At 35.7% G+C, this 26,510-nt stretch overlaps 2 protein-coding genes across 7 annotated transcripts in view; one reads left to right on the top strand and one right to left on the bottom strand.

Annotated features, from left to right (window-relative positions):
- Ehbp1 (EH domain binding protein 1) overlaps positions 1-26,510 on the top strand; it is a 305,708-nt gene that overhangs the window by 64,375 nt on the left and 214,823 nt on the right. For all 6 annotated transcript variants that reach the window (XM_070004546.1, XM_070004547.1, XM_070004551.1 and 3 more), the window contains 2 exons: positions 6,541-6,636; positions 12,707-12,760. In XM_070004546.1, coding sequence (XP_069860647.1) covers positions 6,541-6,636; positions 12,707-12,760 — 150 coding nt within the window. The remainder of the gene's footprint in view (positions 1-6,540; positions 6,637-12,706; positions 12,761-26,510) is intronic.
- Positions 1,051-1,489, bottom strand: LOC138815193 (protein BEX1-like). The gene has a single exon (XM_070004442.1). The coding sequence runs from the start codon at positions 1,426-1,428 to the stop codon at positions 1,051-1,053; it is 378 nt and encodes a 125-aa protein (XP_069860543.1). The 5' UTR covers positions 1,429-1,489.

Below are 26,510 nucleotides of genomic sequence, written 5' to 3'. Positions count from 1 at the left end.
GATCTAGCTTTAGTTTTCTACATGTAGTTAACCAATTTTGCCAGCACCATTTACTGAAGAGGCTGTCTTTAAGAACCAGTCTTTTAAGGTATTACATGAAATAATTAAAAAAACAGGCATTTTATAGAGTTAGTACCATAAATTGGGGAATATTGAGTTTTTCCTAAGCCTGCCTCTGGAGTTGCCAGAAGATCTATATAAAAACTATATAGAGGGATGTGGATAATACATCCTAATTCTTGGGATGTTGACCAAATTATAAATATGTTAAGTATAATCATTAGATTATTAAATAACCTTTTCAAACTATTCTAAGGTAGTAAATAACTGTGTATGTGTTTCTGTGTGTGGTTCTTTTCTAGGGAAATCTTTTTTTTTGTTGTTGTTGGTCATGGGGCCTGAATTCTGGGCCTGAGCGCTGTCCCTCAACTCTTCAGCTCAAGGCTAGCGCTCTACCCCTTGAGCTACAGTAGCACCGCTTCTGGTTTTCTGGTGGTTTATTGGAGATGAGAGTTTCACGGCCTTTCTTGCCTAGTCTGGCTTTGAACCAGGATCCTCAGATCTCAGCCTCCTAAGTAGCTAGGATTATAGGCGTGAGCCACAGGCTCCCGGCTTAGGGAAATCTTAATTACTCTGTATGAAAACTGATCAGGGACTCTATGAAAACTGATCAAGTTTCTCATAGTGTTGATATTGACTAATGGTTTGCTTTTTTTTTTTTTGTATTAATTCCTTAAGAAGCTGACTTACTGTTTCCTTTGGTTAGAACAATTGGATGTTTTTGTTTTTGTTTTTGTTTTTGTTTTGCTTTTTAAAATTGCTTTATTAACTTCACAATATATAATGAGCATCTTTCCATGCAATAGATAAATTCTCCTGCTAACAAAATTCTTACAGACGGGGTCAAAAACACAACATTCAATTAGAAGCTGGTAATAGGAGATCCACAAGGAACATCAAAAGATTTACAAGAGTACATCACAAACATGTAGTTTTAGGAAGCAGGGGTCTCTCGCAATTAACTTGAGGGACCACATCAAGATTCAGGATTTAGGGCATAAGGCAAAACTCATCATGGTGGTCATGGTGGAGGGGGTCGGTGCTAACTGCCCACAAACTATGGCTCAACTGCTTCTCCCTCAGCTTTTCCATGAGCTGTCTCACCTCCTCTCCAAACCTTTCCATGTTCTCTTTTCTCATCCTTGCCTGGGGCTCTCCAAGCCTATGCATCAGATCCCATCTATAGTGCAGGACGGGCTGCCTAACACGGAATCGCCTGCGATTCCCTCTAGGAACCCCGGCTTCTGAAGGCTGAGCCAAGGGCTCCTTTTTAGTAGCAACTTGCTCCTTTTCTTCCTTGTTTTCATTTTCCTGGTGAGTATTTTCCACATCAAGGTTTTTCGTTGCTTGTTCCTCTTTGGACGCCATTATTCCTGGGCCTATCCTTGCTGGCTCCTCCTCCCGATTCTGGGAAGGTGCTTTGCTGCGACACTCAGACCTGCTCCGCTTTCCCCGGGCCCATGCCAGCCCGCCGTGCGCTGGGCGGCGGGGAGCTGCTCAATTGGATGTTTCTTATGAGAGCTATTTTTAATTTAATTCTGTGTTATTCAATCTAGATTGAAAAAGCTAGATTATTCTAGTTTAGGACTCTTTTTTTATGTCCTTGATTTCTCCAGTAACATTTACTGGTAGGGCTGGGAAGGTAGCTCAGCGGTAGAGTGCGTGCCTTGCATGCATGAGACCCTGGGTTCTATTCCTCAGCACCACATAAACAGAAAAAGCTGGAAGTGGCGCTGTGGCTTCAGTGGTAGAGCGCTAGCCTTGAGCTGAGGGACAGCGCCCAGACCCAGAGTTCAGGCTCCATGACCGGCAAAAAAAAACCCAAAAAACCAAAAAAAAAAAAAAAAAAACCCAACATTTACTGGTCTTTCTATTTTCTTTCTTTCTTTTTTTTCTTTTTTTGGTCAGTCATGGGGCTTGAACTCTGGGCCTGGGCGCTGTCACTCAGCTCTTCAGCTCAAGGCGAGCGCTCTACCACTTGAGCCACAGCGCCACTTCCGGCTTTCTAGTGGTTTATTGGAGATAGGAGTCTCACGGTCTTTCCTGCCTGGGCTGGGTTTGAACCGCGATTCTCAGATCTCAGCCTCCTGAGTAGCTAGGATTACAGGCGTGAGCCACCGGCGCCCGGCTGGTCTTTCTATTTTCTATCTAGTATATAATAGTTAGGTAATGACAACTATTCATTGTCAGCTACTCTACTTTGACTAATTAATACTGTTACAGTATCTTAACTAAGCCAGATTTTACAGGTATGAAAGGAATAACCAGAAAGCCAAAGTTCTAACTTAATTGAACTTCTCCAAGACTGAAATTTAAAGAAGTAATTTAGATTAGGCATTAGAGTTCCTGAGGAAAGTATCTGAAACTACTGTCTCTTGGATCTACCCATTTGTTGGAAGATTTCCACTTTGACCCCTGGTGTCATACACAGAAATGTTAACTTTTTAAGGTGAAGGCTGTTTACTTGACTGTAGTGAATCAGAGAGTATATAGGTTGACTGAAGAACTTCATCTGAATAATGAAGTTGGAGGTTCTCCTATTGATTACTACTATTAGTTCAGATAAGACATTTTTTCTTTACTTGCTTCAGTTTCCTTATCAGGGCTGGATTAGATTTCCAAAGGATATTTTCATGTCTGAAATTCTTCATTTTTTTTTTTCATTGAGACTTTTACACACATACTCTATCCTCCCTGCTGTGGATAATGAAAGAGATTCAGTGAATCTCTAAGTTGTTATTATGTGGGGAGGCTATGAAAACATAATTATGGGAGGTTTGAAGAGTCTTCATAGCTTTATTTAACATCACTGTATGTGATCATAAGTTTTCACATCTATACAGATTGGAGGGATTTTTAAAATTTTTAATTTTATTTTTTATCTTTAGTTGTACACAGGGGTTTCAATTCAACATCAGTTTGTGAATACAAATGTATCTTTTTATTTTTCTTTATTTTTTATCTTTATTTGTACAAATGGATTTTAACATTCAGTTTATTAGTACAGTGAATCTTGATCAATATCATCCCTTTCATTGATTAGAGTTTTGATTAAGGATAGTTAAGGTGGTGGGCAGAAATGCCTATTTCAAAAACGAGATTATTTTGTATAGTATTCTAGGGCTAACAAGCATGGAAATAGGGAAACAGAAATCTCGGGAGATAGTTTTAATAAGCAAAATTTAGTTATTTACTTTTGGGTATAATATACCAAGTCTCTTGTGGTGTCTCTTGTAGTGTCTTGAAACTTCATAATTGAGGAAAATGGAGAGAGAATAGAGAATGAATTATTGATAATCTATGAATTGGATATTTTGTTAAACTTCTACCATTTGCTGGCATTTAAACTAATTTTCATGAGTCTAAATTTCTGTAATCTTGATTCCTTCTCATTTTTATGTCCTATGTTCTATATTTTGCCTATTTATATAGTCTTGGGCAAGTTAGTATGCAATTAACTCATTCATAAAATCTGTTTGCTGATGTATATCTATATACTCTTGTACTCTGGTGTTATAATGGAACGTGCTTCTGAGTTCTCATTGTATATTGTTCAGTACTGTAATTCTCCTTTTTCTGCATTATTATTTTTTCCCTCTCAACTTGATATTTTCTTTTACCACAAGAGTATTTTTTTTCCTTCTTAAAAAAATCTTTTTGGGTACTATTTTCCACATTTAACAGTAACTATTTCCTTTTCAGTAAAAACAATGCAGAGGGATTGAATATACTTTATTATCTCCTCTTACCCTTTCATAAATCCATTCTAATGAAGCTTGTGCTTAAACTACTTCATTGAAACTTGTGTAATTATTAATGGTGGATGATTGTTCCCTTTAAAACATTTTTCTTGCTACACATCCAGAAAACTACATGCTGTTGGTATGTCTTCTACATCATCTGACATGCCTTTGCTGATACTTTTCCTCCACTATTTCATGTTGCACTCTAAGCCTCAGTGTTTGGACCTCTTTGTTCTTTACCTGTTCTCACTTTCTTGGGATTACATCCATTCTTAGTGTTTAAGTATCACATCTTTGTGATAATCTCCCAAATTTAGAATTTATGCCCATATCTATCTTGTATATCTACATAGGCAACTAAAAATGTGTGCAAAACTGAGCACCTGTACTAATTCTTTAAACTTATCACTCCTACAGGCATGTAAATTTCTTCTAGTTGCTAGGGCAAAAGCTTTAGAGTCAGCCTTGGCTACTTGCTCATTAAAAAAATTTTTTTTTGGCTGACTCCACCTACAAAATGTAAAAATAGCCACAAAATTTGACCATTCTGTACCACTTTTCTATCATCCCAGGCCATATCACTATCAACTCTACCCTGGATTGTAGTTCTTACATCTGGAACCTATTCTGTAACACTTTAACCTATAGAAACATAGCTTAGATCATCATTCCTATAAAACTTTCAGTGAGTTCTTTGTCTCTTGCAAAATAAAAACCAGTATCTTTGCAATTGCCTACCAGGACCTTATATGACTAGGCCTATCATTATTTTTCTTGGCCTCATCTCCTACTATTCTTCTTTTCACCTATCCAGTTCTATTATTCTTATTTGCTATCTAAATATATCAGCACCAATTGCTGTTTCTTCTCTTTAGAAAATTCTAAAAAATTATTATCAGTGAAGCCTTTTCTGACTACCTTTTTGAAAAATAATATGTAGAAACTAATTTTTCTTATTTTATTTTATTTATTATTTTGGGTCCGGTTGTGGGGCCTGAACTCTGGGCCTGGGCGCTGTCCCTCAGCTCTTCAGCTCAAGGCTAGCGCTCTACCATTTGAGCCACAGCGCTACTTCCAGCTTTTTTCTTTTTGCTTATGTGGTGCTGAGGAATCGAACCCAGGGCCTTGAGCATGCAAAGCTCTACCACTGTGCCACCTTCTCAGCCCCTAGAAACTAATTTTTCTACATTCCCCCCATCCTTTCTCTATTTTTCCATAACATTTTAATTTATACCTAACATAATTATATATTTTACTTATTTTGTTTGTCTCTTCCTACTTACACTATGTACTCCATTAAGGCAGAATGCTTTCCACAATTGTCTAGAACAATGCTTGGCAATGAGCGAATGAATAGTAGCTAATTTGTAGTATTCTTGTACTTACAGGAAGTATTCTGTGTTCACTGTTATTATCACCGTAACATATCCATGGACAGTCTTATAGGATATAAACATGAAGATTTAGTTGGGATGCCTGGTATACTATCTTCTATCAGCCCAGTTTTGATTAGAAAAGCTACTAAGGAATATCCTTGGTGATAATTCTCAATGTTTAGATTAGTTGGAGGTTCCTTAGGAAATCTTGGCAATCAAGATCCTTTATAAGGAAAAAGAATATCCAAAATGAGAAATATTAAAAATATCACCAGGAAAAAAACTGCTATTCTTTACTTGCCCAAATGGTACACATAAGAGGAATTTCATAAGGTAAAATTAAACTCAAAGTGTACAATTAGTCCCTCCCTTCCTCCTTTCTTTTCTTCTTCCTCCCTTTCTTTATTTCACTTCCCTGTCTTCCTTCTTTTATTTATTTATTTATTTATTTATGTTACTGTTTTTTGTTTGAGACCCAGGTCTTATAAGTAATCATCCTCCCTCAGATAGACTCCCAAGTAGCTGGGGGCTATGAACATATCATGTATTTGGCTAGTGTTTTCTTTTTCTTTTCTTTTTTTTTTTTGTTGGTCATGGGGCCTGAACTCTGGGCCTGGGCCCTGACCCTCAGCTCAAGGCTAGTAGTGCTTTACCACTTGAGCCACAGTGCCACTTCCGCTTTTTCTGCTTATGTGGTCCTGAGGAATTGAACCCAGGGCCTCATGCATGCAAGGCAAGCGCTCTACCACTGAGCCACTTTCCCAGCCCTAGTGTTTTCTTTTAAAAAATGAATTTAGCTGGGTGTGATGATGCGTGCCTGTAATTTCAGCACTGATGAGGCAGAGGCAGGAGTTTCATCTTTAGGTCATATTGAGTTTCAGGTCAGTTCCATTGCAAGTTTCTGACTATGTAGGGAGACTATTGCAAAAACAAATCAAATGCAACAATAACAAAACCACAACTCTCAAAAAGCAAATAAAAATGAATATTGAAGTTTTTAGTAAAAAATGCTTTAAAGTTTTTTCATAATGAAAAAATAGCTTCCTAATCAGAAATAGTTATTTTTAAAAATATGTGATATCTGTTTCACATATATTTTTGTTGGTTGTGTGTGGTGTGGTGGTGGGGTAAAGGCTTGTATTAGGATTAGTAACCATTACATAGTAATCTAAAGCTGTAGCCATCTATAGCTTTCATGTGTTATAACTGTCATGGCAGGAGCTTAGAAAGTTTTATTAGGCTATTTTTTGTTTCAGGAAGACTATAGATTTAATGGATAGCTAAGGTAATATACTTTTGTTAATTATTAACATTGCATTTCCTGTACTTAATAATTTAAGCTATCATTTTTATTGTGGTAGGCTCATAGCTGGCAACCTGGAATAAAAAATCCATACCGTGGTGTTGTTGTTTGGCCTGTTCCTGAAAACATTGAAATCACTGTAACACTTTTTAAGGTCAGTACTATTTTTTTCTTACTATTTTTTTATGGATTTATTATATATTCATGATTTTAAATAAAATTTCAACACATTGGTATTCAGTATGGTATCTAATGCACATTATTTTGTAGGGATAAAGCAATTTATAACATTGCAAAGGAATTACATTATGTTATGGTTTACAGTCTGAATTACCTGGGGATTACTTTAAGTTGTTAACATCTAAGGTCAACTGAGATACCTCTGTCGTAGTCTGTGCACAGAAAATGTGAACATACTTTTCCTGTGGAAAACTGAAGTTTGTAGAATTTTTCTTTCTGTCCCTCATTTGCTAGCCTTGTTTAATAATTTGCATGTAACTACTTTAGTAATTTGCTAATGACTACTAAATGTAATAAGATTTAAAAAAATTGCTATTGGGGGCGGAGGTTTAGGTGGGGGGGCGGGGGGAGGTTGGGAAGGGATGGGAGGGGTAAACAAAGGAGGAGGCTACAATGCTTGATAAGAAATGTACTCACTATCTTGCCCATGTAATTGTAACCCCTCCGTACAGTATTTTCACAATAAAAAATAAAAAAATTGCTATTTGGCAAATTTGTTGATGTTCATAAATGTTATAACTTAAAAGTAAAATACTGGTTGTAAATTTGAAATGCAGATTTAAAAATATAACTGTTCTTATGCCTTTCTGCTTGTTTTATATGGGATTTTTTTTCTTGGTCTTACATATTATTTGATATATCTTAGCACATCTTGTAATTAAGCCCTAGAGTATTTGCTTTCCTAACACATTCTTTTCCAGCTCCCAAAGTCGGGATGGGAGAGAAGCAATATCTTGGTTTTAGCATTTTAGGTAGAGAATTAGAAAACAATGTTGTTTCTTTTTTACATGATTCAAAATATACTGAAGTTACTTTTATAGTAGACAAGAGGAAGTAGAGCATCACATTAAACATAATTTGGTAATGTAAAGTTTGGAAAAGTCCACCAAACATTTAGAGCAATGTAAAATTATAGCTTAGAGAGTGAAGTTGCTGTATGGAAAAGTGATTTTGATTTTGTAAGCCAGTATATTAATTCATTTGGTGTTAGATTTTTTTCATCTCTGTGGAAAATACCTAAGAGAAACATCTTAAAGATTTATTTTGGCTCTCAGTTTCAGAAGTCTCAGTCCATGGTTGCTTGCCTCCATCACAGGCCTGTGGTGAGGCAGCCTAAGGCAATACTGGAGTGGAACTGCTCACCTCATGGCAACTAAGACGCAAAGAGAGAGAGAGACAGACAGACAGACAGACAGACAGACAAAGGTATAACCCCCAGGACAAGTTCTGTGCTTCAGAGGCACACACCTAGTAACCTTTTTCCTCCAGGGTGGTTACAACTTTAGGAGGTAGGGACTTCCTAAAATACCACCTCCCAAAATACCACAACCAGCTGGGGAACTAGCCTGTGGATATATTTATATTCAAACCATAACACATACATTTATTCAGGAAGTATTACAGAGAGCAAAAGAACAAAACAATGTGGTAAATGCTAATGTAGTAGCACATAGATGGAATAGTATTTTGAAACATTCTGTGTTTCATAGATACTCTTATCTAAGTCAATATAGTATGTATATCTGTTAGTTTTTATATTGTATAATTGACATTAAAATGTAGCTTGATTATCTTGTTGTATATGTTACATATATACTTCTCTCTCTCTCTCATTCTTCTCTCTCTCTCTCTCTCTGATTTGCTTAGGGAGAAATAAGGGAGGAGACAGTATATTCTTTTTGTCTTCAGGTTGGTCAGAACCACTTTATTGTTAGTTTACCAGTTGTCCTAAAAGCCTATTATTATACCTGTCTTGTCTATAATTCTCCTATTGGAATGATACAAAAGCTTCATAATTAAAAGCAGTAATTTCAGTCTCTAGTTCATTAGTTCATTTAGTTCTCATAGCATCCATAAGGTTCTATAGTTATTCTTATTTTATGGATAAGGAAGATGAGACTAGAAAGGATGGTAACTCGCCGAAATGCCCTGAATTTGCCATGTTCTTTCCTCTATATTGTCTACTTCATGTAACAACTTATAAATGTCAACTACAATAGCAAGATCTCTGATATTCTTGAAGGAAGACATTTAAGTAATCTCTTGAGTATTTTGACTTAGTGTGTTGTTCATACTGGCAAAACAAATGAATGGATATGGTTATATAACTTTCAAAGGAAATGATGACAAGTGAACAAGGGATTAGCATGGAACTGAAACACAGCTGATAGCCATGTGTTTGGGGAAAGGATATGCACTGCCTGAGTCATTCATAGTTGGAAGTGACTATTGAAATGTGCAGCTTGTATAGGATTAAAGGTATACAGTTTTTGAGTATAGATGAGAATGTTCAGCATATCCTTATCAGTGAACGTTTATGCCTTTGAATGTTAGGAAAACAACAAACACTTTCTAGCTTATGATAATAAAGATTTCTTCTCAGTTATACTATTGGGAAACATTGAGATTATTTTCAATATTTACATGAGAATTTTCAACTGATGCTTTTTATTTCCGGACTCCCTCATATCCCCAGAATTTTACTAGAAAAGCAGAAAAGTAACACAGAAAAATGAAACAACTTCATTATTTCATCGTAATTTTTTGGATCCCATTGTTTAATAGTTTTTCAAATGAAAAAGTTCTTTATATTTCCCTCTTCCTTATACTAAGTTTCACAATTTGCTTAATCTTGAAGTTTGCAAAGGGCTGCTTGGATTCCTTGTCTTTATTGGAGCATTCACAGAGGTAAACTCAGAACAGTGCTTTTGAAGAAAGCTATCACTCACTGTATTTCATTTTTCTATGACTTAAGTAGAACTTAGTTTCTTTTTTTTTTTTTTTTGTCGGTCATGAGACTTGAACTCTGGGCTTGGGCGTTGTCCCTCAGCTCTTCAGCTCAAGGCGAGTGCTCTACCACTTGAGCCACAGCGCCACTTCCAGTTTTTGAGTGGTTTATTGGAGCTAAGAGTCTCACAGACTTTCCTGCCCGGGCTGGCTTTGAACAGTGATCCTCAGATCTCAGCCTCCTGAGTAGCTAGGATTACAGGCATGAGCTACCGATGCCTGGCTAGAACTTAATTTCTTATATGCTTCTGTCTGAAGTCTGAATTTTATTGAAAATAATTGTTTCTAGTAAAGTTTTTTAAATGCTTTTGGATTTTGAGAAGAAAAAAAATAGTTGTTAAGCCATTTTGATTCTTCTTTTAGTACAGTAGTAATAAAGGAGACCATAGAGGGTGAGTAGTAAATAAAGAAGACTTAATTGATTCCAGCAAGAAGCCATTCTCATTAAGAGTGTTTTTGTCTGGTCAGTAGTATAAATATTTAATTATGTAAAGATGCAATTTTTTAAGTACCTTGAGAATGAACATTATTACTACTACTTTCATATCTTCTTCCTGACTTTGCCCTATCAGATGTTTCTTGGATCCATTGGAATTGTTCATTAGTGAAATTTTTTTTTAGGGGTAAATTTTTTAGGTTTTCTTTTTTTAATGTTTCATTTGCTTTAATGTTACTGTTCAATATTTGCCGACTAAGCCATTTGTAAATATTCTTGGAATCCTGTTATGTTGTCAGGTACTTTTCTTGATCCTAATGACACAGATTAAACTGAATGTGCAAACTAGGTAAAAGACATAAAAGTGCAACACAGCCATTTTTTTTTTTTTTTCCTCCTTTGTCATTCCTGGGATTGGACCCAGGGTTTTGCATTTGAACTACTACTTAATCTGTGCCCTCACTTGCTGTCATTTGTTGTTTTTTTTTTGAGATAGGGTCTTGCTAACATTCTCTGGGCCGTTCTTGACCTTGAAATCCTGCCTTGGATTATAAATGTATGCTGCCACAGTCGATTTGCAGCATACCTTTTAACATTTAGTTGTGTTCTTTTGGTTTCTGTTTTCTGTGTCATTAAGTGGGCATAAATCATTTAGCAGAATAACTGGGACATAGTGAGTGCTCAGTAAATATTTTCACCTTACTATTAATTTGATACTAGTTGTGCTTAGAGCTTTATTGTCCCCAAAACAAAAGGATGACCTAGAGGACAGTAGGATGTCTTTCCCCAGCATTGTATCACATTTTATTAGTCGCTAAAGTATCATTGTTTATGCTCTGAATGCATCATAAAAAAAGTCAGATAAAGCCAGCTAGGGAAACTATTTTTCTATTCTACCCTGCCCTATCATTCTCCTGCCCACAATTACCAAAGCAATTCTTTTCACAGATTTTTGTCTTTATCTGAGTGAATTTACTCATAAAAATACAGCTCAGACTATGTGAGCCAGTTACCATGTTACTATAGTAAAAAATAAAGTAATGGAAATAAAGAACTAAGGAATTTGGGATTTATCTCATAGTGTTTATGCTGCATTAAGGAAATCTAAGTTATACCAACATCATCACAAGTTGTGTCAATATTATCAAAACTGTGGTTTTGAAATATTGATCTGTCTATGAGATTAAATGGAAAAGCAGATTAAGTGAGAGACTACTATAGCCACTTTTAGTTGAAATAATAACCCTGGCATAACTTAACTGTGGCCATAGAAACAGAAAATTAGTAATAGACTAAAGTAGAATCAATTATATAAGATGCTTCCCTGTGAGAAGCATATGAGACCTAAGACCCTTCCCGTCTGTGTTAGTTTAATCTTAGAATAGAATATTGAGCCCAAAGCTTGCTCTATTGAATTCTCTCCATATCTTTAACCTATCCTATCTTTAGTGCATGAAATTGAATGCATATTTAAAATGACTCTACCTACTCAAATATCAGTGGAAATCTTATGTAATTTAGGTAATCCAGAGGATTTCTCTTGTGAGTTTTGTCTGTTCATTCCTGCAAGATGTATTATGTTTTTTCAAAACACTTCTGGCAAAGCTATTTCTTTCATTGGCCATGTATTTAAATAAATACAATGTCTAAATAGAGTTGTGTGTGTGTGTGTGTGTGTGTGTGTGTGTGTGTGTGTGTGTTTGAAATCCCTCTACAGTCTTGTATATAATAATATATTTGACAAGTAAATACCTGCAAATGAATTCTCCTCTTCTTCCTACTCCTCCTCTTCTTCATCTTCTTCCTCCTCCTCTGCCACCTCTTCTTGCTCCACCCCTTCTTCCTCCTCTTTTATTTAAAGTTTATATTGAAGATTATAACCTTTTCTGCAGTGTCATGCATTTCCTTAATGGGGGAGAGGGAGAAAAGGGTATTGAAAGCCCATGTTGACTTGTCATTTTGTCTAGATTATGAAATGTTTTGCAGTACATAGAAATTCCAGGTGGTATATAATTTCATTGAAAAATGCTGTATTTGAAATGATACATTTAGTTCTAAATATATACAGGTGTAAAAGTGAGGACTTTTTTTTTTTTTTTTTTTTTTTTTTTTTTGTCGGTCGTGGGGCCTGAACTCTGGGGCTGGGCGCTGTCCCTCAGCTCTTCAGCTCAAGGCAAGCGCTCTACCACTTGAGCTACAGCGCCACTTCCGGTTTTCTGGTGGTTTATTGGAGATAGGAGTCTCACGGTCTCAGCTGCCCGGGCTGGCTTTGAACCGTGATCCTCAGATCTCAGCCTCCTGAGTAGCTAGGATTGATTACAGGCGTGAGCCACCAGCGCCCGGCAGTGAGGACAGTTTTATATGACCACTTTTTGAAAAATAATAAAATACTTTTTAAAATAGTTCATTAACTAGGTTATCTTTCTCCAGTCAGATAAAAGTAAAATAGAGAATTTCATTTTTTAGTGGTACAAGGGTTTGAACCCAGAGCCTTGTCCTTGCTAGGCAGGAGCTCTACTGCTCTACTCACCTTCTTGAATATATAGGATTTTAGGTGTAAGTCACTGAGTCCTGCTGAGAATTTCTTAATATAATTAATTTAAATTTAGAAAAATTATGGAAGTATCCAAGAAGAAAGCTATTTTGTCCCTCCCTTTTTAAAAAAGTTAGTAAAAGCTAAAATGTAAGATTATTTGCATTTTATTAATGGAATTGACTGTATTAACATTTATTTCAATTTCATGTTTTGCTGTTGTTACAGGATCCGCATGCAGAGGAATTTGAAGACAAAGAGTGGACATTTGTCATAGAAAATGTAAGCTAATGGCAAATACCCTCAACTTTTCATATTTTCACCTCATTTATATGCTTATATATATGTTATGGTAAATGAGCATTTTGGTAATAGAAACATTGTCTTACAAAAATTTAATGAGTAATATGTAAGTTTTAGAAGTTCTTGAATGAAATAATAACCAATAGCAGAATTATCTTTTGTTAAAACTGTAAGAATCTTTAATCCTAAATCATATTGTTTTGGACTTGAGGGAAGAATCATATCTTTTTTATTTTATCTCTTCAGCATTATCACATTTAACAGATTTTCATTTAAAACATTGTTGAAAGAAAGACCTTTGGAAGCTTTCAAAATAAAATATGCACTTTTTATCTTTATTTGGATTGAGAGATTAGTGCTTTAGTAATTATCTTAATTTATATATTTAGGATACCCAGAGAGTAGCAGTTATATAGCAGGTATTCAATAAATGTTTATTAGATTGAGACATCAATTATACATACCTAGTGACTCAGGAGTCTGAGATGGAGGATTGTGGCTCAAATTTAGCTGAGGCAAAAGTCTGTGTGACTTCATGTCAAAAATAACTAGCAAAAAGCAGAGTTGAAAGTATGGCTAAAGTAGTAGAGCACCAGCCAAGGAAACTAACCAAGCAATTGCAAGGCTCTTAGCTCAACCCCTAGCATTGGCAAAAAAAAAAAGAAAAAGAAAGAAAAATAACTAAATAGAGAAAAAAGGTGCTAAAACTATAGTGATTAAGACAATAGGCTTTGGTGTCAGACCTCATTTCAAATTGTAGCTCTTCTACCAAGCTTGTAATCATGGAAAAGTTTCTTAACTTGTGGCATTAAGTAATTCTTACTGAATATTATCTTTACCATTGCTGTTGTCATTATCATCATCAACAAAGTTCTGAAGCATATCTATAACAGGCTATGCTTTGCATTATATTCTTCCTTTCTTACTTGGCTTTGTTTTATGATTAAAAAAACAAACAAACTTAACTTTTCTCATTAGTATTTTACCATTTTCAGAACTAAAGAGCTGGGGAAGATCAAGACCAGGTCCAAATACAGTAGGGGACTCTAATATCTAAAAATTAAGCCATTGTCATCATATTAAAGGTTTATACTTTTCTGCAATGATAGATTTGAGCGATATGCTTGAAGTAGCATATTAAAGATTAAAGAAAAATCTTTGGCTTATTGAAATAGAATGTAGACTCATACTAACAATCTCATATCAGAAACTCACATCATATACATATCAAGAACTTCTCCCCAGTGGATGGCACTCCACTTTTCAATAATCATGGCCCAATGATACATCTAGTCTGTTAATGTGATACATGAACAAATTAGCTATTAAATTTAAAGTGTAATTAGTGGCAAGAGTGAATAAAAACTAACTTTATATCTGTTCAAAAAGATGTTCTTATTCCATAGTTGATTTTCATACCAAGCAATGGAATTTCCAAATTTCTGATAAACAAATTACAAGCTACAAATTACTGCTGAAAGGTACAAATCAAAAATAAAAAAGAAAGGACAACTGTATGAGATATACTAGGTTTGTTTGCAAAAGTCATTTAAATAATGAGATTTGAGGAAAATGTTTTTCTTAAATTCCATATTATATATCTTATAAAGGCATTTAAAATATATCTATACATAAAACAATTGGAAATATGTAATAAGGTATTTTTTTTTATTGTGAAAATACCTTACAGAGGAGTTACAATTACATGGGCAAGATAATGAGTACAGTTCTTATCAAGCATTGTTGCCTCCTCCTTTGTTTCCCTTTCCTTCCCATCTCCCCTCCCTCCCGCCATTTTAAATGTCTCTGGGGAATTCCTTTTTTGGAGGAGGGGAGGGATCCCTCACGGGGCTTGAACTCTGGGCCTGGGAGCTCTTCAGCTCAAGGTGAGCACTCTACCACTTGAGCCACAGCTCCACTTCTAGTTTTCTGGTGGTTAATTGGAGATGAGAGTCTCACAAACTTTCCTGCCTGGTCTGGCTTTGAACTGTGATCCTCAGATCTCAGCTTCCTGAGTAGCTAGGATTACAGGCGTGAGACACTGGTGCCTGGCTAGGGAAATATTTTAAAACTTAAATGGTAAAGTTTGAATAGAATATAGAATGAAAAGATGTAATTTGTATTATTGTTTCCATATTAAGGTATATATTTCTCAAATAAAAGAGCATATTTAGCCTTTTTAAAATGTAAAGTATTTTTAAGCTCAGGGGATTATCTTATCCAGTTTATTTATTACTCAAGATAGTTGAAGTTCCTTAGAAATCAGACATCAGGTAAGGAATTGAACATATATTAACATTCTTTCTATATTAACATTCTTAAATTCATAGGAATACAATAATAATAAAGTTTTAAACTACTGTTTGTTAGTTATTTTATAAAAATCAAGGTTGTAATTGAAATATGACTATAAAGTTTAATTATATAATCAAACTATTATGAAAATGTTATTGTGCATGATAGGGTGAGAGAACAGCTAACTTTTAGAGATGTTCATCTGCTATGCTTTTGGCAGCTGAGTTTCTGCTTCTATACCTTTCTACTTCCATATATTCTTACTTGAAAAAAATTTTTGTATTTGTCTCATTTCATAATGTAATGAAATCATGAATTTAGCAGAGTTCCTGATGTGTTGTATCTTCAAAGCTGGTGATTTTGAGTAGTTTATTCTCTGGAATTCAGTTTCATATATGATTTCAGAGTTATTTTCTATAATTTTTGTTTTAATAGAAATATTTTAATAATCTATTTTGAAAGTAAATTTTAGTGCAGAGTTTTGATTTTCAAGTTCATGAAGAATCAACTATTTAAAGTAGTCATCTACAGTGGCTTTTTTTTTTTTTTTTTAAAGATGGTTTTGTACTATGTTGCCCTGTGTAGCCTCAAACTCCTGGGCACAAATTCTTCTGCCTCAACCTTCCAAGTATCTGGGACTATTATTTGCTATTATCCCCAAGTATGGACTATATTGTGCTCTCTAGGTAGCATTTTTATTTTTTGGGGTAGTACTTTTTAATCAATTCGTGACTGACATATTCACTTTAATATATATAAATAAATGCTATATGTAATGTATTACTTAAATATTTTATATATATATATGTATATATATCAGAGCTCCACTTTTGGGTTTTTGCTGGTTAAATTGGAGAGAAGAGTCTCTTTGACTTTCCTGCCTGGGCTTTGTCTATATCCTTTTAATTTGAAGAATGGGTTGTACATGTTGTTGTATTTCCTTTTCTGAATTCTTTAACATAACAATTCTTATTCCCTATATCTTGTTCCTATAGTACATAGAAATAGTATATAGATATTTCCTGTGCCAGATTGGAAAAATAAGAAAAAGAGAAAATAGAATAATGTAAGGCAGCCATACACTTAAAGGCTTTTACTTTTGTAACAAATTTAATTTTCAGTCAAGAGAAATTAATGGCCATCTTTTAAGGTCTTTTACTAATAAAACTTAATGAGCATGGTAGCACACTTCTTTTTTCTTTCTCTTTTTAAAAAAAATTGTAAAGGTGATAGAGGAGTTACAGTTACGTAAATTAGGTAATGAGTACATTTTTTTAACAGTGTCAACTCTTCCCCCATTTTCTCCCAGTTTTTCCCCTCCCTACCCTCCTGTTCCCCAAATTGTACAGTTCATTTCCAACATAGTGTCTAGTGATTATCATTGCTAAATTAGTTCACCCTTTGTCCCACTGTTTCTGTGCTACCGTTCTCCTCCCTAAATCAGATACACTTATATACAAGAGAAAGAGTACAGAAAAAAAAAAAAAAGAGACAAAAGGGGGAATAAGCCAAAGGGGAAAAAAATTAGCATAAACTATAAAAAAACCTTGTTTCCATTTCTTGGAGTTCTTTTTAATAAGCATCATTTTATATGATTGTATGCACATAGCTATTGAGCCCTTGTGTTCCTCTCCTAAAAATATAGTATATAGTCTCATTGTGTGAATGTTTAGAGTCCTGTTTAATTAATCATATGCAAGTATAATTTTTTTGTCTTTTACTATCCATTGGGTTTACTTGTAGATTTATAGGTACATTTTATTTATTTTTTTTTAATTTTATTTTTTTGGGGGGTCCGGTTGTGGGGCCTGAACTCTGGGCCTGAGCACTGTCCCTCAGCTCTTCAGCTCAAGGCTAGCCCTCTACCACTTGAGCCACAGCACCACTTCGGCTTTTTTCTTGTTGCTTATGTGGTGCTGAGGAATCGAACCCAGGGCCTCATGCATGCAAGGCAAGCGCTCTACCAATGAGCCATCTTCCCATCCCCTATAGGCACATTTTATTACAAATGAGGGAAAACATTGTCTATGTTTCTTTATGTCTGGCTTACTTCACTTAATATACTTTTTCCCCAAGTCTTTCCATTTCCTTATAATATTATTTTTTTCTAAGTCTTTCCATCATAGACAAGGTTCTTTTTTTTTTTTTTTTTTTTTGTCGGTCGTGGGGCCTGAACTCTGGGCCTGGGCGCTGTCCCTCAGCTCTTCAGCTCAAGGCTAGCACTCTACCACTTGAGCCACAGCGCCACTTCCAAGTCTTTCCATTTCCTTATAAATTGGGCAGTGTCATTCTCTCTGATGGAAGCATAGAACTCCATTGTGTATACATACCACATTTTCTTTTTTTTTATTGTGAAAATACTGTACAGAGGGGGTACAATTACATGGACAAGATAATGAGTACATTTCTTATCAAGCATTGTAGCCTCCTCCTTTGTTTCCCCTCCCATCCTCCCCCCAACCCCCCACCCAATTCTTCCCCCTCCCCCTCCCACCAAAGTTGTAAAGTTCGTTTTCGACATAACGACTTGTACATCTAATTGTTGCAATGGGTCCACCAGTATCCCTATTTAAACGATTTGTTTTTCCCCTTCCCCTCCACAAATTATACGGACATCAAATACAGTGAAAGCAGGGGTTATACTGTGGGGGAGGGACATACAAAGCAACAAAGAAATAATCTTATAAATGTGTTAGAAACAATCACATGAAAGAAAAAAAAAACATTTGAGTACATATCTTAGGATTCATTTCCCTAACATCAACTTATCTGACCCTTTCTGCTTGATATTGCAAATAAGGGAAACCATGGGACCTATGTTTCTTTGGGCCTGGCTTACTTCACTTCATATAATTTTTTCCAAGTCTTTCCATTTCCTAACAAATGGGGCAATGTCATTCTTTCTGATGGAGGCATAGAATTCCATTGTTTATATATACTACATTTTCTTGATCCATTCATCTACTGAGGGGCATCTGGATTGGTTCCATATCTTAGCTATAGTAAATAATGCTGCAATAAACATAGTTGTGCTGGTAGCTTTAGTGTGGTCTTTTTTGTGAACATTTGGGTAAATGCCCAAAAGTGGGATTGCTGGGTCATAGGGGAGCTCTATGTGGAGTCTTTTGAGGAACCTCCATACTGCTTCAAAGTACATATCACATTTTCTTGATCCGTTGTACACTAAGGGGCATCTGGGTTGATTCCATGTCTTAGCTATATGATAAATAATGCTGCAATAAACATGATTGTGCTGGTGGCTTTAGTGCAGCCTGGTTTGTGGTCATTTGGATAAATGCCCAGGACTGGGATTGCTGGGTCATAGGAAGGCTGTATGTTTTATTTTATTTTATTTTATTTTATTTTATTTTATTTTATTTGAGAACATACTGTACAGAGGGGTTACAATTACATGGGCAGGATAATGCATACATTTCTTACCAAGCATTGCAGCCTCCTCCTTTGTTTACCCTTCACCTCCCTTCCCAGCCTCCCCCCTCCCCCCCACCCAATCATACCCCCCTCCCCCCCACACACCGACATTGTAAAGCTGGTTTTGACATGACATTTTGTACTTCTCATTGTTGCAACAGGTCCACCTGAATCCTTAAACGACTTGTTTGTCCCCATCTCTTCCACATGTTATACTGACATCAAATATAGTGAAAGCGGGGGTTACACTGTGGGGGAGGGACATACAAAGCAACAAAGAAATAATCTTATAAATGCGTTAGAAACACATGCATGAAAGAAACGAAAACATTAAAATACATATTTAAGGGTTCGTTTTCCTAACATCACATTATCTGACCTTTTCCGCTTGACTCATACCTATACTAGATATTGCAAATAAGGGAAACCATGGGACCTATGTTTCTTTGGGCCTGGCTTACTTCACTTAATGGGGAAATGTCATTCTTTCTGATGGAGGCATAGAATTCCATTGTGTATATATACCACATTTTCTTGATCCATTCATCTACTGAGGGGCATCTGGGTTGGTTCCATATCTTAGCTATGGTAAATAATGCTGCAATAAACATAGTTGTGCTGGTAGCTTTAGTGTGGTCCTGTTTGTAAACATTTGGGTAAATGCCCAAAAGTGGGATTGCTGGATCATAGGGGAGATCTATGTGAAGTCTTTTGAGGAACCTCCATACTGCTTTCCAAAGTGGTTGAACAAGTTTACATTCCCACCAACAATGAAGTAAGGTTCCTTTCTGTCCACATCCCCTCCAGCATCTGTTGTTGTTAGAGTTCTTGATTTTTGCTGTTCTAACTGGAGTGAGGTGATATCTCAATGTTGTTTTGATTTGCATTTCTTTTATGGCTAGGGATGTTGAACATTTCTTCATGTGTCTATTGGCCATCCTTCTTTCTTCTTCAGAGAAGCTTCTCTTTAAGTCTTTCACCCACTTATTTATTGGGCAGTTGTTTCTTTGAGGATTTGTTGTTGGGTGGTTTAATTTTTTGAGTTCCAAGTATATTTTAGATATGAGACCCTTGTCCGTTGTATGGCTAGTAAAGATCTTCTCCCAATCGGTGGGCTTTCTATTGATCTTGCTAGCTATGTCATTTGCCCTGCAGAAGCTCTGCAACCTTATGCAATCCCATTTGTCCAACCTTTCTTTGATTTGTTGTGTTTCCGGGTCTCTATTCAGAAAATTTCGGCCTGAGCCAAGGAGACCTAGGGTTTCTCCTATTCCATCCTGTAATGTTTTCAGAGTGTCTGCTTTGAGTTCAAGGTCTTTGATCCATTTGGAGTTGATTCTGGTGCAGGGTGATATATAAGGATCTAGCTTTAGTTTTCTACATGTAGTTAACCAATTTTGCCAGCACCATTTACTGAAGAGGCTGTCTTTCTTCCATTCTATTGTTTTAGCTTCCTTATCGAAGATTAGATGGCTATAGGTCTGTAGGTTCATTTCTGGGTTTTCAATTCTATTCCATTGGTCCTGAGGTCTGTTCTTATGCCAATACCAAGCTGTTTTGATTACTATGGCTTTATAGTAGAGTTTGAAATTTGGTATTGATATTCCTCCAGCAGTGTTCTTTCCGTTGAGGATCGTTTTTGCTATTCAGGGTCTTTTATTGTTCCATATGAATTTTTGGATTGCCTCTTCTATTTCCTTGAAGAATGAGGGTAGAATTTTGATAGGTATCGCGTTGAATTTGTAGATAGCCTTGGGAAGTATTGCCATTTTCACGATGTTAATCTTGCCAATCCAGGAGCATGGGAGGTTTTGCCATTTTTTAAGTTCTGTGTTGATATCCTTTTTCAAGATTTTAAAGTTTTCATCGTAGAGGTAGGAAGGCTGTATGTTTAGTCTTTGGAGGAACCTCTATATTGCTTTCCAGAGTGGTTGAACAAGGTTACAGTCCCACTAACAGTTCAGTAGCATTCCCTTTTGTGGTGACACACGTTTGTAATCCTAACATTTGAAAGACGAAGCTGGAAGATTGAGAATTTAAGGCCAGTTGGGGCTACACAGCTAGTTTGATAATACCAGCCTTAGATACTTAGTGATCTTGTCTCAAACAACCACAACAAAACACTAAAAACCAAGCAAATGAAAACAATCTAGTGGACTCTAGATATTGATAAACTACCTTGAAGAACTGTAAAATTAACGAATGTAGGAGGTATAGGTAAATCTGCAGCCATTATTAATGACAGTGACAATAATAATTGTAGGAATGCCATGTTAGAAGATAACACAGTTTTATTAGGTAAGTTTATTAGGATTTTACTTTTGTTGGCTTATACCAGTTTTTACATCAGTATTTTCGGTTTCTTGCTGAAGAGTCAAATATGGGATTTGGCCTGTTTTACCAGAATAATGTGTTTATGAAATAACTGTTTTTAGATATTTTCTTTTAAATCAAAATCCAGTATAAGTAGATTATAATAATAGCAGTTTGTTTACTTGACGTCATGTAATGATGCATTTTTAACCTTTAAAATACTGAGCATGTATTATGTTTTGGGCATTGTTGTAGGTACTCAAAACAAAGTGATATATAAAAGAGCAGATGTGTGTGTGCGTTTGTGTTTTTGTGTGTGTTTGAATAAGAGAGAGGGGAAAATGAATGTGTGAAATATATAGCATGTTAGATAAAATAAATATGTATTAAACAACTAAATACATAATACACCACATACATGCCATAGAAAGAATAAAGCATGGAAGGGGAATACAGATTCCACTGTCTTTATGACAACAGATACAATGAGCCTCCTTATTCTTTAAAATATATTCAGCAGCTCTCTCTCTCTCTGCTCTTTTCTAGCTCTTTTCTCTCTCTTTCCTCTCTTTCCCAGCTCTTGCTCTTTCCTAGGCCTTTCCCAGTCACGAGGAGTGCCAACCTTGCCTGGTCCCAGCAGGTCTACTGAATAAACCTACCTCTTACCTGAAAAAAAAAATAATAAAATAAAATAAAATAAATTCAGCAGAGAATTGGAGTATTCTTTTTACTTTTGGTAGGACTTCAGGTTTGAACTCAGAGCCTTGTGCTTTTTAGACAGGAATTCTATTACTTGAGCCACTATGTCCGTTTTATCATTACTTTTTGAATACTTTTGTTCTAGCTGGCCTCTCAAGCATGATCCTCCCAGTTTCCCTCCTGAGTAGCTAGGATTACAGGCTTTGAGCTATAGTGCCTGGCATGATAATGGGGATATTCTTGTTAAGTTAACTTAATGTATTTTAATAAGAAAGCCGAATATTGTTAAGACTTTGGGAAAGTTTAAAAATAGCTTTGGAATGCTGTATAAAAGTTATCCTAGGTTACAGCTCCCCTCAGTGGTGAATAGTGGAATTGACTTGCCTGGAGAAGGAGCTATTACTGCGGATCATCATATAGCACTGACATGTTACAGTGTTAATGTTCTACCTTAGATTTTAAGTGTGCTTCCATATTACATACAGAAAAGTTAATATTTTCAAGGGGCTAAAGCTTGTCTCTTTAAAAAAATTTCAAACTTTGTTTGAAAATCATTTGATATATTGTTCTGAAATTGAAAAGACAGTGTCACAACTAGAGCACTGAAAAGTAAATTAGATTTTAATACCTTGCTTTTCTTTGCATTTGGTGTTAGTCAATGAAGAGATTTTGAGACTTTGTTCATAGTGTCCTATGGAAGTAATAGTAACAAAATGTGAGGTTTTGTTTGATATGAAATACTTCTACAAAACAGAAGCCTGTAAAACATATCCCCCTTACAAATTTTTTGGGAATTATTCTGTACCAGGAGCTGTGCAAAATGCTTTATACCTCTTACCTTATTTTTCTTATTTGCAATAACTAGGTCAGATATGTAACTCTAAAGATAAGATTTAGGAAGGGTAACTTGATCAAAACTGTATGATTTTGAATGTAGATTTTATTTAAGCCCCTAATGTAATAACTGACCCTCCCTAATAACAAAGATGAAAATTAATAATTTGGAATTATGGAATCATAGCAAAGTCTTTAACTTTCTTTAATGGTAAATCTGTGAAAAATATATATTAGATTAAAGGTAGTCTTTAATAGTATACTCCATCCAAAAGTTTGATTATAAGGTTGCTGTTTGACATTAAAAAATGAAATGGTAGCATTTATCTGATACCCATCAGAATTCTGAGGACTTTTGCTTAAGGAAATCTTTTTGAATCTGTGTTGAGATAACTTTGAATTAGAATCACAAAATAATTTCCCAGTTTTGTCTAGAGTTTCTTTTTTAGAGTAGGAAGCAATTTCTATGTAGGTCAAACTTTAAAGGGATTCTATGTACAATTGTGTGGCCTTTACATAAGCTATTTAATCTGCGCACACGTGTGTGTGTGTGTGTGTGTGTGTGTGTGTGTGTGTGTGTGTGTGTGTGTGTGTGTTTGGGGGAGTGGTAAGAGGGGTTGGTTCTGGGTTCTGTCCCTGAGGGACAGAAGTGCTCTGCCACTTGAGCCACAACTCCACTTTCAATTTGGTTAATTACAAATAAGAATTTCATGGACTTTCTTGCCTATACTGGCTTTGAACCATGATTCTTAGATCTCTGTCTCCTGAATAGCTAGGATTATAAGTGTGAGCCTCTGGCACTCAGCTATTTAATCTGTTGTCCCAGATTTTAAATGATGATATTACTATATATACTCCATATGTTGTAGGAGATTAAAAATACGTAAAGCATCTAGTCTGATAAGGAATAGCTATTTTATTTATAACTTTCTAGAGGTCATAGAAATTATAAAGGAAAGGAAGCTAGGTTTCTAGAATTACTATAGAATTTTAGGTTTTTCTTTTTTTTCTTTTTTCTTTTTGGCGGGGTGTCAGCCATGGGCTTGAACTCTGGGCCTGGGTGCTGTACCTGAGCACTTTTGCTCAAGGCTAGCACTCTACCATTTTGAGCCATAGCATCACTTCAGGTTTTCTGGCAATTAATTGGAGATAAGGATCTCATGGGGACTTTCCTGCCAGGGCTGGCTTTGAACCATGATTCTCAGATGTCAGCCTCCTGAGTAGCTAGGCTTTACAGGTATGAGCCACCAGTGCCTACTTTTTTGTGCCTCGTATATGCCAAACATTCTTATTAATAATTTTTAGACTTTATGCTTACCCTAAAGGAATATCTTACAAATATCTCATTTGATTATACTTAAAATCTTTTTATTAAGGTTTTATTGCTTGGTTAGCATATACTCCCCTTACAAATTTAATCCAATCAGTTTTTTAAGTCATTAATTAATATCTACCTCTAGGCTGACATGAATATTTAGTCACAAACATAATACATATGAATATACTTCAAGAACAACAATTTTAAATTATTTTATTTTAGGTTATTTATACTGTAACTATTATTAGGTGCAAATAATCAAGAATGACCATTGAATTTAAAAAGAAAAACAGAACTCAGGACTTTGCACTTATTAGGTAGATTTCCTACCACTTAAGCCACACTCCTGGCCCTCTGTACTTTCATTATTTTTCAAATTATGATATCAAATTTATGCCTGAAGTGGCCTAGATAGCCATCCTCCTATTGATGCTTCCTGAGTAGCTAGAATCACAAGTGTGTACAATGGTGCCCGTTCTCAGCTAGGGTAAGTACAATGTTGTCATCCTTTTTTACAGATACAGAAACCAATGGCACAGAAAGCTTTACTTCCCATAATGAAACAATTCATCACACACTATAATTTGAACATCGTTTGTCCCCTGAACTCAAGCAGTAGTATAATTCCAAAATCATGTGTAACTGGCATTTTAGAAAAGGAAAAACTTGATGGGTACTGGAGGTTTACACCCATAATCGTAGATACTTAGAAGGCTGAGATCTAAGCATTAACATTTGAAATCAGCCCAGGCAGACAAATCTGTGAGACTCTTATATCCAGATAACCAGCAAAAAGCCAGAAATGGAAGCATGGCCCCATGTTAGAGTATCAGCCATGAGTAAAAGTGCTGAACAACAGCACAAGGCCTGAAGCTCAAGCCCCAGTACTGGCACAGCTAGCTAGCTAGCGTGCTAGTAGATAGATTCTTTTGTTTTTGTTTTTAAAGAAATTGAAACTTTATTCAACTGAATTACATGTTTAGGGCCTTTGGAAATGGATCTATGTTATTAAATCCTGGTGACTTAGATAAGAAAGAAGGGCAGAGACTAAACATAACTAGACATGCGTTCCTTGCCATATGATGCTATATGCTGTCTCAGGACTCTGTCATAAGGAAGGTTACCAGATGTGGCTCTTGCACTTTGTATCTCCAGAACTTTTAGCTAAATAAACCAGTTGTCTTCATAAATCTAAACAAAACAAAACAAAAAGAGAAGCTACTCTAAAATAGTATGCTTTCTATTTCAGTCTACCATTCTTTAAGTAATCTTTGCTTATCCAGGCAATTGATATTGTATGATTTTTTTTTAAAATGTGAAACCAAAACAGTTATATTTTGGAAATGAGTTTTTTCCCTTGTTTGCCATTTTGTTTACCCAGCTGAATCTAGAACCTTTACATTTGTAAATTGTATCACTAGGTTATAATTGTAAGTAGCTAAATGTTTCCATTCTTTTAATTACATTGCCATTTGAATAAGTAAAAAAAGTGTATTGATTAAAAGCAATTTAGATTGTATTCATTTCACTCCCTTTCTTCCCTCCCTCCTTCCCTGCCTCCCTTCTTCTTTTCTTTCTTTTCCTTTTTGCATTACTAAGGTTTGAATTCAGGTCCTAGCAGTTGTTTTCCAACCATTCTACTACTTGATCCATATTCTCCAGTCTTACATGTTTTTTTTTCAGATGAGATTTTGTGCTTTTGCCTGGATCTAGCCTTAGACCACAGCTTTTCTACTGTGCCTCATGCCTAACTGGTATTACAAGTTTGAACCATAATACTTGGCTTACTGTGCATTTTCTACATGCTTAGATTTTTTTGTGACTAGTATATAAAGTCAATTGAGTCACACAGAATTCCGTTAGGATGTTGGTATAGGCCTATAATCCCAGGTACTTGAGAGGCGAAGAAAGGAGGATCACCCACTCAAGGTTAGCCTGGGCAAAAGTAGGAGTGACACATGATCTCAACAACAAAAGAGGACTCAGCATAGTGTAAGTGGCAGAATACTTGCCTACATAGAAGGCTCTGGTTCAATCTTAATTAAGTTAACCAAAAAAAAAAAAAGGAAAAAAAAAAGGGTGCCAAATTTTACTGTGAGATACACATTTCTCTCTCTCTCTCTCTCTCACACACACACACACACACACACACACACACACACACACACACACACACACACACACACACACACACACACATCTTCAATTAACCAATCAAAAACTGCAAATGGTACTGGGGCTCTAAGTGGTAGAATGCTAGCCTTGAGCACAAAGAAGCTCGGGAACAGTGCTAGACCCTGAGTTCAAGCCCCACAGCTGACCAAAAACAAAACAAAACAAAATTTTGAATCCTCTTCCAAAATGAAGTCATTCTGTTGACCTCACAAAGTTACATTCTGTTAAATTGCCCTTACTCTCTCTATATTTTTTGTTATCGTAAAGGTGATGTACAGAGAGGTTGTAGTTACATAAATCAGGTAAAGTGTACATTTCTTTTTGGACAATGTCACCCCTTCTCTTGTTCTCTCCCAGTTTTTCCCTCCAATCTCATCTATAGGTTGTGAAGTTCAGTTTTCAACAATGTCCAGTGAGTACCATTGCTGTATTTATTCATCCTTTGTCCTTTCATTTCTGTGCCTCTCCTCACACTTCCAAAGACATCAATGAACATACAGAACAAAAAGGAAAGAAAACAAAAACAGCAAAAATGAAAAAAAAATCTCTCGTTTTCATTTCCCGGAGTTCATTTCATTAAATATTACTTTGTATGACCAGATGCACACAGGCATTTCACTTTTGTGTTCCTCTTCTAAAAGTGATAAGAATCTCACAGATTTT

Source organism: Dipodomys merriami, unplaced genomic scaffold (genome assembly GCF_024711535.1).
Source record: "Dipodomys merriami isolate MVZ:Mamm:240054 unplaced genomic scaffold, mDipMer1.0.p SCAF_63, whole genome shotgun sequence".
In the NCBI taxonomy this organism is placed as follows: Eukaryota; Metazoa; Chordata; class Mammalia; order Rodentia; family Heteromyidae; genus Dipodomys; species Dipodomys merriami.
This window is presented reverse-complemented; position numbering and strand designations above follow the sequence as displayed.

Bases quoted from the DNA above. Each gene is read 5' to 3' on its own strand.
- LOC138815193 (XM_070004442.1), bottom strand. From the start codon at position 1,428: ATGGCGTCCAAAGAGGAACAAGCAACGAAAAACCTTGATGTGGAAAAT.